This window comes from Mesitornis unicolor, unplaced genomic scaffold (genome assembly GCF_000695765.1).
Source record: "Mesitornis unicolor isolate BGI_N332 unplaced genomic scaffold, ASM69576v1 scaffold5019, whole genome shotgun sequence".
Lineage (NCBI taxonomy): Eukaryota > Metazoa > Chordata > Aves > Mesitornithiformes > Mesitornithidae > Mesitornis > Mesitornis unicolor.
The window spans coordinates 7467-19751 of record NW_010207831.1 but is presented as its reverse complement, the minus strand read 5'-3'; the positions used below and the strand labels follow the sequence as shown (position 1 = coordinate 19751).

The window sequence follows — 12285 nt, the reverse complement described above, 5'->3', positions numbered from 1 at the left end:
GGGCTGCTTTCCAGCACATCATCTTCTAGCTCGTGTTGGTAATGAGGATTGTTCTGACCAGGTGCAGGACCTGCACTTGGCCCTGTTGAACCTCATGAGATTCACCTGGGCCCGCTTCTCCAGCTTGTGCAGGTCCCTCTGGATGTGGTCCTGTGGGTTACTCTATCAGAAAGCTGAAGTCAGACCTCATGCAGTAGCAATCAAAATATGAACTTGCAGTTCTGTAATTCTAATTTATTAAATTAATTGGAAGACCAGAAACTTACAGTTCCTATTCTTCCCGCTGTCCAGTCTCTCGAAGCTTGTTTTGGTTCTCTGGAAGAAAGCAAATGTGCCAGAGTTGCACATGAATGTTTGAAAACTACATTCTACAATATTTAAGCAAAATTTGAGCCAAGTAGGAATGTCGCATGCCCACTTGTTACTTGCAAGAGGATGAACTGTGGAGCACGTCTTGAGAGGACTTTATTCCAGCTTGATGGGTATGATTTTGGAAGCGTGGTTCCTTGTCCTCTGGTTGTTGTCTTTATCAGTAAAAAGCACTGAGACATTTTAGACATTTGTCTTAAGTATTTAATACTCAAATCTAGGGCGGTTGTGGTCGTCTTCACTTTATTAGGTCCTTGGTTAGAGCTCACTTCTGCGAATTTGTCAGTGTGAGTTGTCACTTGGAAACAAAACGTGGATGCTGTCTGCATCCAAAGGGAGAAAAAAGTGTTGGTCAGCGTTTCTCTCCAGTATTTCTCCTAAATTTATTTCCACACAGGACTTGGCTTTTTAATTGTTTTGTGTTCTTAATCTCTAAAATAGTTTAGCTGGCTTGGGTACTTTTTTCTAAGATGCAGAATTGCCTTTAGACATTATTTTTGTTTTCCATTAATCCTTTGAAGGTTTGACTCTGTCTCATAGATATCTGTAATAGCATCAGTAAACAGTGAAGTTACTGCGTATTTTTACACTTGGTTAGCGTATGTTCCTTAACAAATTAGAATGTTCTTAAATAATTTGTTTTGAAAAAACTAAACCTCACTTTTGATGTTTTTTGATAAATTGGGCTTATTGATTGGGATTTTTTGATGCTTTTTTTTTCTAAGCCTTTCTATTCTGTTGGGTTGGCCAAAAAGTCATTGTGGTTTTTTTGGGGGGTAAATGAAAGGCGAATTTTTAACAGGAAAGGAAAACTCTGTTCAACAAAATATTGTCTGTTGTGTTCAATTACCTTTTGCCATCTTTCAGGCAACTTTGTGATGCCATGTTCAAAAATGATCTTTTTCTGCCCAAACCAGTTCCAAGAAAGTTTGACATCCTCCTCAGCAGTGAAGGTTTTACCATTCAAGGTGTTTTGTAAAGAAAAGCCAAATGGTGGTCTGATGGTGCAAGGTCTGGTGAATGCGGTGGGTACGGTAACAGCCCATCCAAGCTGCTACCACTTAAGACAAGTGACCACATTTGTATTGGTCTGGCATTGTCATGGTGAAACACACGGCCTTTCCAGTTCGCCAATTCCGGACGCTCCTGTTTGGTGTCATCATTTAATGTCTCCAGTTGACAGCAGTGCACACCCAGATTAACGGTTTGGCTCCTTGGCAGCAATGCCAACTGCACACCACCTTTGAAATCCCACCAGGCTGACAGCAGAACCTTCCTGTGATGAATATCTGCTGTTGAAGTGCTTTGAGCTGGTTCACCACGCTCTCTCCATGGTCTGTTTCGTTCATCGTTGTTGTAGATGATCCATTTTTCATCACCTGTTATCATACGTTTCAAAAATGGATCGTTTTCTTCCCGTTTCAAGAGAGAATCACGGATGTCAGTGTGCTTAGTGAGCTGAATTTCTTTGAGCTCACGTGGTACCCAAATATCAAGCTTCCTAATGTAGCCAAGTTGTTTCAAATGGTTTACAACGCTCAATTTTGATATGTTAAGATTATCAGCAATCTCTTGTGTCGTTAAACACTGGCTGGATTCAGTCACAGAATCACAGAACGTTAGGGATTGGAAGGGACCTCAAAAGATCATCTAGTCAAAAAGATTGATCAAAAGATCAATCTAGTCCGAAATAGTCAAAGTCTTTATTTTGTCATTATCAACTTCAGTTGCCCTTCCTGAGCGTGATGCAGCTTTAACATCAAAATCTCCAGACCAAAATTTAGCAAACCAGTCCTGACACTGCCGGAGTTATAAGGCATCTTCACGATACACATCACGTAACTTTTTATGAGCTCGCACAGCGTTTTGTCTTTTCCTGAAGCAATACAGCAAAATACGACAAAAATGTTACTTTTGATTTTCCATTTTCAAGTTGACACCAAGGAAATAATTGTTAACAAAATTGTGCACTTTCTTTTTCTAAAACAAGCATGAATTTGCTGTTTAAAATTAAGTTAGTTACATTTCCAGTAATGTATGTCCATCCATTAAAAGATGCAATTACTTTCTGGCCAACCTGAGACGTTTTCTTGAGTATTCTCTTAATGATGGGTTAGCTTTTGTAACACCACCGAGTGTTTGTGTGCTGAAGTCCTGTTATGGTCTGGTAATGTTTTTGTTGAGCTGTAAGAATTAATTACTTACATTTTACTCTACAGATTCTGCTTTCTGTACTATTGAGTGTCCAGACGAGCGGCTGAAGGTGTAAGATGCCCTGTAGTGTTTGTTACCAGACAGTGGCAAGAGCATGAAATAGGCTCAGTGGCTACGTCCTCAGTATTTATGAGTGTATACATCATATACTGGTGGTTTAGGGCAAAATAATCCTGAATTTAATGGGCTTTTAATTTTGGGTTTGACTTTTTTAGTACCAGTCGTGTATTCCTTGACATATGCAAATAGTTATTGCTGACTTTTACAAGGTGGAAATGGAGGCTGACTCAGCCTTTTCTTCATGGCAGTTTGATTGGTAACTAACCTCTTTTGCTTTTGGGGGTGCACATGTTTCTTTGGTTTTTTTCTTCTTATTGCTTGTAATTTTGACTAATCTAATGAAAATTATATTGGTAACCATCATTATTTTGGAATTGCAGAGTTAAGCCGACAGGAAAGCTTCTCAATTATCTGTTGCTTCACTTGGAAACACCAAAAATAATCTAAAAAATAGTGCACAAAGGTTTGCAAGATACAGACGTCTTTAAAGTCTGTAAAAAGATATGTGTTCCTAAAATGGCTCATTTTAAGTGAGAATGGCAACAAGTAATTTCCTTCACATCTTACATTTAGGATATTGATTCAAAATGGTTTTTTGCTTTTCTCGTAGTCATTGAGAACAGAGGAATTCTTCAGCTTTGAAAGAAGTGAAAAAGAAATACACTGCATTTCAGCAAAGTGCTTGCAGCAGCCGTCCTGGCAGTCAGTTGGATGTCTTCTGCAAAATGCGTTTCCATCATGGCAGCATTACAGACACGTGCACCTCTCAGTAGTGTCTATAGCAGTGTCCTGGGTTTAATCCAACCGGGGCTTTCTCAGCCTTGGCTGACCAGTGAGCAGCACTCTAAACACAAGTTAAACGTCGTTACTCTGTGTTCGCTGGGTCAGCTGCCACAGTGGCAAGTAACCTTTGGGACTCAAAAATTGAGTTTATTTTGTGGTGGTGCTTGTGCTCCATCAGGTGCTGTAGAAACCAGACTGGGTTTGAAGGTGGTGAGCGGGTTAGAAGGTGGTGTGTAACCAGTGGATGTGACTGGCAAGCAGGTGAGGAAGGAGGTGTGAAGGATGACTTGCAGGTGTGGTAGCGTTTGGGTTTTGTTGTTGTTGTGCTTGTGCTCCATCAGGTGCTGTAGAAACCAGACTGGGTTTGAAGGTGGTGAGCGGGTTAGAAGGTGGTGTGTAACCAGTGGATGTGACTGGCAAGCAGGTGAGGAAGGAGGTGTGAAGGATGACTGTGTCTTGCAGGTGTGGTAGCGTTTGGGTTTTGTTTGTTGTTGCAGATTACTGTTTTCTGATGTGTCTAATGAAGTGTTGGAAGGGTCTAAAAAGTTGGCTAAAACTTTCACCACTTGTACAAGGAAATATGAGAGAACACATTAAGTTATTGGCAAACAGTGCACTGGTTCGGCTGGTGTGCAGATGAAAGATGGCCTTCTTTGTTTTGTTTTTGTTTTGTTTTGTTTCCTTTTCTAACTGTTTTCATGTGAAGTGCGCTTTGTGGGCAGCACCAATCAACTACCAGGTGATTTTAAGAGGAGGCAGAAGGTGGAGGAGGTTAACATGAGATGTGTTGGGTGCTTTTGTTTCTCCCTGAAGTCGAATGGAATTTGAAGGCAGCACTGGGGGCTGTGAGGAGCTGACCTGATGCATTAACATCGTACCGAGACCCGAGAGATCACACTGAGGTGCACTGCAGTGGTCTCAGGAGGTTGTGCTCCTGCCTCATCTGTACCACATCTGAAAACAGAGCTTCTGCCTGCACAACTTTCAAGAGGGCAGCTTTCAGAATTATTAAAATAAATCTTTCAGAGGAGATACATTTCCCTAATATAGTTACAATTGGAAGATGTTTCTACAGCATCAGAAAAAGAAGACGTGTTCCTGTAATTAGAGCTCTCTGGCTATTGATTTATTGTGAAAACGAAGATGTTAAAGAACCGGTTTGCGGTGTGTAACTTGTGAAATATCCGGTTGGTATTTCTCTTTTGCAGAACCAAACTGAAGAATCATGAATATGAAACTTTGGATCAGTTGGAGGCTGATCTGAACTTGATGTTTGAAAATGCCAAGCGCTACAACGTTCCCAATTCTGCCATCTATAAAAGAGTACTGAAAATGCAGCAAGTTATGCAGGTATGCGGAGCAGAATAATTAAAAGGATGTAATTTATTTCATAAGTGTTTTTCCAAAATAATTTTTAACTAGACCTGCAAATACCGTAGTATTTTCTTGCCTGGGGGAAGTATGGGAATGAAGAGCATCACAGAGTGATTTTTCTTCGACATGCCTGCTGCCTTCTGTGATTTCTTTTGGTCGCTTTTCTTCCTTACTATGACTGTTAACCCAATTAAGTTATGAGAAAATTGATGATGTGGGGTTTTCTAGGGCTACAGGTAATTGAAGGATGCTAAAATACTTCAGATTTCCTGAAGTGTTCCAGCTAAGTGCTGCAGGCTGAAATGGCGTTGTTTTCAAGTCGATTCCTCACAATTTTTTCGAGCAGTTGGAAATAATTATACTGTTGTTTTATGTCTTCCAACTTGTATTAAATAAATAACTGGAAATCTTTTGATTGCGGTTTAGTCTCAAAACCTGTAGTTGCATCTTTCTTTGTGTACCTCATGTTTAATATTTTGTCTGTTCTGATGTTTCTTCTCTTTTCAGGCAAAAAAGAAGGAGCTTGCTAGGAGAGATGACATAGAAGATGGGGACAGTATGATTTCTTCTGCTACATCTGATACTGGAAGCTCAAAAAGAAAAAGGTGTGCAATGACATTGCTACAGCTTTTGTTTGTTAAAGAGAGTATTAAGCCATGGGTTTTAGCATTTGTGTAAGGATTTGTAGTTCTGAAACTTAACCTCATTAAGTGTTGGTTCTCGTGAATTCAGAACTGTTTGCTGACTTTATTTTCCCTTTTTGGTCTCGTTGGCAGTTGTCAACGTAACTTCAGTGGGTGACACGGACACTGTAGTTGCAGTGAATTAGGTCATTCTGCCAGTGGATTTCAGGATTTTTATTTGGGTTTGTTTTTTTCTTTTCGTTTTCCTTCATTAAGCCTGGTGTGTGGACTGTCTTGTCAGGCTGTTAGCAACTATTGCTTCTTGTCTGCTACTTCTCCAGTATATGACTGCTTATGTAGTTTGCGTAGCGATTTCAGAATATAATTAAAGTTAACATTATAGTTGGATTATTTTTTGGAAAGTTTATAGTATTAATCGACAAATATTTTTTATTTGGTGAAGTCTCCTAGCATAAATATTTTCATTTTCCATGACCTGAACTCTGCTTGAGGTGTTTTCATCACTAATGTCAGAGGACTGCTGCTCTCACCCTTCTCAGTTTGGCTCTGGTTACTTACCTGTCAGCGGCTAGACCAGAGAGGGTATTTGCCAAATAGATAAACTGAGTATTGATTATTTTTTAAAGTTTATTATTATTTTATTAGTTGATTATTATTTGTGAGTTGATTATTCTGGATACTTGTAACGTCAACAACATTCACAGTGGTTTAAAATATACTCTTTCAGTGAGCAGTAAGGATGGTTTATGGAAAGTAGTCTTTTTTTAGCAGTGACAGCTGTTGTGTACCTAGTATTAGTGATGTGTTTCACTCCAACAAGTGATAGTTTCTCAGGTCTGCCTCATGATATAGTTTGAAATAAGTTCCAACTTCTGATAATATTATAGCAACAGTAGCAACTGCCAGGGTACAGCTGTAATTCAGTGTCTGTCCTGACAGCAGGATGACCATGAGCCAGCACTGTGCCCTTGTGGCCAAGAAGACCAGCACCATCCTGGGGTGTATCAGGAGGGGTGGTTGTAGGGCAGAGAGGTTCTCCTGCCCCTCTGCTCTGCCCCGGCGAGACCACATCTGGAATATTGTGTCCAGTTCTGGGCCCCTCAGTTCAAGGACAGGGAATTGCTTGAAAGAGTCCAGTGCAGAGCCACAGAGATGATGGAGGGAGTGGAGCATCTCCCTTATGAGGAGCGGCTGAGGGAGCTGGGTCTCTTTAGTTTGCAGAAGAGGAGACTGAGGGGAGACCTCATTCATGTTTATAAATATTTAAAGGGTGAGTGTCACGAGGATGGAGCCAGGCTCTTCTTGGTGACAAACAATGACAGGACAAGGGGTAACGGACACAAACTGGAACACAGGAGGTTCCACTTCAATTGGAGAAGAAACTTCTTCTCAGTGAGGGTGCCAGAGCATGGCCCAGGCTGCCCAGAGAGGTTGTGGAGTCTCCTTCTCTGCAGACATTCAAAACCCGCCTGGACGCCTTCCTGTGCAACCTCATCTGGGTGTTCCTGCTCCGGCAGGGGGATTGGACTGGGTGAGCTTTTGAGGTCCCTTCCAATCCCTAACGTTCTGGGATTCTGTGATTCTTTGGTGTTGCTTATAATCTTCAGCTTCCTGTGTGTTTAGTTCTTTGTTTTGTCAAAGTGACAGCAGCTGTGGGGGCAGGAAGGGAGTGAAACAGAACATCAGCAAAGAGTCACTTAAGAGCAATCAAGTACGTGTAACAATGTACATTCAAAAGATTTCCAGAGAGAATATGTGGATTTAGGAGGTGGTACAGCCTAGGGATGCTAGGAAGAAGAAAAGTAGTGGACAGTAAGACAGACCACGGTACCAAGTGAAGATCAAGGGGGAACAAGAGTTGCTAGTTTTGTGATCTTCATGTTCAAAGAGATCTACTGACCTAACCAAGCGAGTCAAACTGTCATCAGTGTCCTTTTAACCTTCTGTTGCTTTTGATCACCTTGTGAAAGAGAATCCTGAAATGCTTAAAAGAAAGAAATCTGTCAGGTGTCATCATCTAGGAACAGTTAAAGAGAAAAAATTGTGTTCATAGGTAAGGGAAAATCAAAGTTATTTTGTTTTCTTCATGCCTGAAGAGAACCTGAGAATGCTTTTGATGTTGTCAGTTCGCTAGTTATTACCAGTTTCACTTGCTGAATGGTAGGAAGTGAAGGAAGGTTGTAAATACTGCTGATAGCAGAAGTGGAGCACTGAGAGGAATTCCAAAATGTTCCTGAAATAGGAAAGTAATAGCCCAGGCGAAATTCATCCCACTGGAAAAACAGGAGTGACAGAGAAGAGAGCTGTTTGAATGTCTTCTTTTATGTATAAGATGCATGATCTGAATCTTAAATACTTGCAGGCTTTTTACTAGTTGTGCTTTGTTTTGCTTTACCTACTTTCATTGAGCTGAGTCTTAAAACTTGGAGACGTGTTAGAATGTGGAATTTGGAAGCGTGTCTGTTCTGGCATTACTCATCTGCGATTCTGAACCACAAACAGTGAAGATGCTGCAGAAGAAAGTTTTTAACTTAGAAGATAAATGTTGAATTTTCTCACATGTTGTGGTACTATTTTTCATCAGTTGTTCCTTGGTGAGCTCAACAAAATAAGAGGTATCTGAGGCATGGGGCTATGCAGGATAAGGTGTATTTTAAATGTGGGAGGAAAAGATCCAGATGATGAAAATTCTGTGATGCAGTTTGGTTTCTAGCAAGTTATACGGTGATGTTTTGTACGTTCAGTAAGTGAAGGTAGTTTTTGTTGTTGTCTTTACGGATAATACAGTCAAAGTTACAGCTACCCGAGAAGCCTTGCAGAGGTTGCAGTCGGAAGCTGGCTTCAAAGTGCTTTGTAGAGAGTGCATTTTTAAGAGTGTCACAATATCTGAGCTGAGATTATACATTATGAGCTTTCCTCTCACTTACCTGGTTTGCTTCATGTACATACATGTGTGCAGGGAGCCACATAACTGTTTTACTGATGAGCTGTGGCTTGATTGTTCTGTCAGATTTCTTGAAATAACCATAATAGCTACACACAGGATGACTCTAAAGTTTGTGATGGTAGCATGCAAGTGGCCTTTTTTTACCTGGGTTTGTAGTTTTGGTGAGCTTTATTGGCTTGTACCTTCATTTGACTGTAGTTGACAAATATTTAAGCAACTCGGGCATTTCTTTTTACTACATTCTTGGTTGTCCATATTTTTCTTGTATCTGGTACTGAAGAAGATACAGAATTACTCTGAGATAACAGCTCAAGTCTTTGGTACTCTGTACTCAGCAGAGGTTGAGGGTTTTTTCTCCTGTTTGCATTAGGTCTTGAGGTCTTGGATTCAGATGCCAAGTCCTGCCTGCTCTGTTTCCCCTGCGGCTGGAAAGTGCTTAGACCCCTTTTTGACCCATGCATTTTTGTAAACGAGTTATTTGTGTTATTCTGTAGAACACTTAAGGTGAATGAGAGAAGAATAGTATCGTAGGGTTGGTTTCGTGTTTATTTAGCAGTGTTGGTTATGATGCTGTCATTATCTGCAAAAGGGCCTGTGTTTCTAGTACACTCTGTAAATGTTGAACTTCTTGTGTGTGTCTTTAGGTGGTTGTTTTCTCACGATAAGAGGATAATCTAATTTTGATATTAGTGTTAGAAGTGTGAAAGAGAGTCCTTGACATTTATTCTTTGTTGTTCTTAACCTGACAGTAAAAAGAATATACGAAAGCAGCGAATGAAGATCTTGTACAACGCAGTTCTGGAAGCTCGAGAGCCAGGCACAGGCAGACGGCTCTGTGATCTGTTTATGGTTAAGCCATCCAAAAAGGACTATCCAGACTATTATAAAATTATCTTGGAACCGATGGACTTGAAAATGATAGAACACAACATCCGCAATGACAAGTATGCAGCGGAAGAAGCTATGATTGAAGACATGAAGCTCATGTTCCGAAATGCGAGGCATTATAACGAGGAAGGCTCCCAGGTACTATTTTGACTCTGCAGTCACACTTAGCCTCTCTGAACTAAAATAGAAATACGACTTCTTTCTGCTGAACTTTTAAATTCTGTCTTCTATAGCTGTATAAACATGAAATGTAAGATACCCCTTTACAAAGTTTAGATTATTTCCTGTTAGCTTACCTTGTCCCTCACTACAAAGGATGTCAGCTGAATGTTTCCTAGTATGTTTTAAAAAAAACCAAGCTGTTACTAAGTTATCATTATCCTCAGTTTGTCATGTGAAGGTGTTTGCACAATGAGTGATCATCGGCATCCGATTTGGAGTTCAGAAACTGTGCGAAGGAATGTCTTAGCTGGAAAGAAACTGTCTTTGTTTTCATGGAAGTGGAGACTGTGGGAGATCAGACTAGAAGACCTCACTTCTTTAGTCTAGCGAAAGGAGTCTGAAAGGAACATGCTTTTCACTTACAGATATATTGTAGTCTTTCTATATTGTGATGTTTCTTGGCCAGCAAGCATGATATTGTGGAACGGAGTGGTGGTAAGAAACGTACAGCTATTTCTGATCAGGAACTTGATCAGCTGCTGCACAGGACTCCTATGATGAGGTTGTGTTCACCAGGGCTGGATTTGAAGAATGGGAGACTGTCCTAGTCCTGTGTACCTTGGTGGAATTGCAATAGTTCAAGAGTTCTTTCACTGCTCAGCAGAATGATGTGATGAGGAAGTTGATAAGACAGCTGCACCCTGCCGTTCTGTAGTCTTGGGAATAGAAATGGATAATTTACTCAGGTTTTATATCTCCCTGATTTCCATGATGGTTATCAGTTCTGCTTGTGTGTGCAAGTTTACTGAAGGTGTACATTTAAGAAACGGGACCTTCTTTTTAATCAAGCACTTGGTTTTGCATTCAGCTTTTTCAAACTAACATTGAAATCTTTCTTGGGATCTAATTCAAACTAGTATAAACGTCGTAAACCTTGCTTTGCTTTGTTGTTCGGTTTTGGTTTTGGATTTTTACTGCTTTACTGATTACTAGGTATACAATGATGCCCATATGCTGGAAAAGATCCTCAAGGAAAAAAGGAAAGAACTGGGACCCCTAGCTGAAGACGATGATGTTGCATCCCCTAAACTAAAGATAAGTAAGGCAACCTCGTCCGTTGCTGTGCCGTTGCATTTATGAAAACCCAGCAGTACAGGTTAAGAGATCTTCCTTTTAGAACAGAAAACACCATCTGGAAATTTCCAGTGACACGCAAAGTAGAATTATATTTTCAAAATGATGACAGCAATGATGTGTTTGTACATAGGTATGATAAAGTTTAGCTGTTGCATATAGTGTTTTCTAAGAAAAGTACCTTAGAATCAAGAAAGAGAACTTAGGAATGGTTGGAATGACTGGTGTTTAGTGATGTGATGGTATCCAAATGTTAGATGCTGTATTATGTGCTCAGTAGCACTTCGTTAACACACCTAATGTGTGCTACTGGAATTGCTTACAAGTAAGGTGCTTCTCAAACTGAGTAAAGCGCTTAATTTCCTTGGTCAGATGTCTGGGATTTATATGGAATGATAGAAGAAATGTGTGTGTTTGTTTGTTTGTTTGTTTGTTTTTCCAAAATTACTGAAAGCCACGAAAAACACAGAAACGAAATTTCCAACAATGTCTGTTCCTAGATTTGCTACTACTCAAATCTTATGTCCCCTTAGTATGTGTTCAGAACTTAGCAAACGGAGAAGGATAAAATTGCACAGGAAGTCTTAAAGAAAATGACTGCACACAGCCTTCTTGAAAACAGAAGGGTGCAGTTCTTGGGTGAGGCACAGGTAGAGTATTCATAGGCAGAGACTATGCAGTACAGTAACAGAGAGCCTGACTTCCCCAAAGAGTCAATCAGATTGATAATCCAAAGAGAGGCCTTATTTTAGATTTTACCAGTAATAATCCTCTCTGATTTGGCATAAACCTGTCATAAAGGAACCTGATAATATTTAGGATGCTTAAAATTGATAGGTAAACCCTGTAATGACTGGATTTTAATGGCTGTAGAGAGAAATTACTGTAGAGCTAGTAAGACCACATTGAGTTTAAAGGAGTTATTAATGACATTAGGCAGGAAAAGATGTTTTCCATGCTTAAGTATGAAGAGACCTTCACCAGGTGGACCACATAGAAAGATAAGATTCTGTTTGTTAAAAATAACATTTTAAAAAAGTAGTCCCACGATTATGAAAAATAAAGGAAACTGCAAGTTGGCGTGGGCTGCATGTTGTGAATCTTCTGTTCATAGCAGAAAGTGGTTCTTCAGTAAGCAGTTTTCCAATGGAGAGGAGATAGACAAAGAAGTGTGCAAGCTCTGTTATGTAAATAATTACTTATTTTTTCCTTTTTGTCTGCTTAGGTAGAAAAAGTGGCATTTCTCCTAAAAAATCGAAATACATGACTCCAATGCAACAGAAGTTGAACGAGGTGTATGAAGCAGTTAAGAACTACACGGATAAGCGAGGCAGGCGACTAAGTGCCATCTTCTTGAGGCTGCCATCCCGCTCTGAGCTTCCTGACTACTACGTAACCATTAAAAAGCCCGTTGACATGGAAAAGATCAGAAGTCATATGATGGCAAATAAATACCAGGATATTGATTCCATGGTAGAGGACTTTGTAATGATGTTCAATAACGCGTGCACGTATAATGAGCCAGAATCTTTGATTTATAAAGATGCCCTGGTCCTGCATAAAGTTCTGCTTGAAACTCGGAGAGAAATAGAAGGAGATGAGGATTCTCATGTGCCCAATGTCACTTTGCTAATTCAGGAACTTATCCATAACCTTTTTGTATCTGTTATGAGCCACCAGGATGATGAAGGCAGGTGCTACAGCGACTCC

The 12285-nt window shown here is 40.1% G+C and overlaps 1 protein-coding gene across 1 annotated transcript in view; it reads left to right on the top strand.

Annotated features, from left to right (window-relative positions):
- Positions 1-4634: 4634 nt before the first annotated feature.
- LOC104546774 (protein polybromo-1) overlaps positions 4635-12285 on the top strand; it is a gene marked incomplete at both ends in the record, with an annotated part of 14849 nt that continues 7198 nt past the window's right edge. The window contains 5 exons of the mRNA XM_010192253.1: positions 4635-4776; positions 5308-5405; positions 9141-9417; positions 10435-10540; positions 11801-12285. The exon at positions 11801-12285 is cut by the window's right edge and continues 179 nt beyond it. Of these exons, the coding sequence (XP_010190555.1) occupies positions 4635-4776; positions 5308-5405; positions 9141-9417; positions 10435-10540; positions 11801-12285 (1108 nt within the window). The remainder of the gene's footprint in view (positions 4777-5307; positions 5406-9140; positions 9418-10434; positions 10541-11800) is intronic.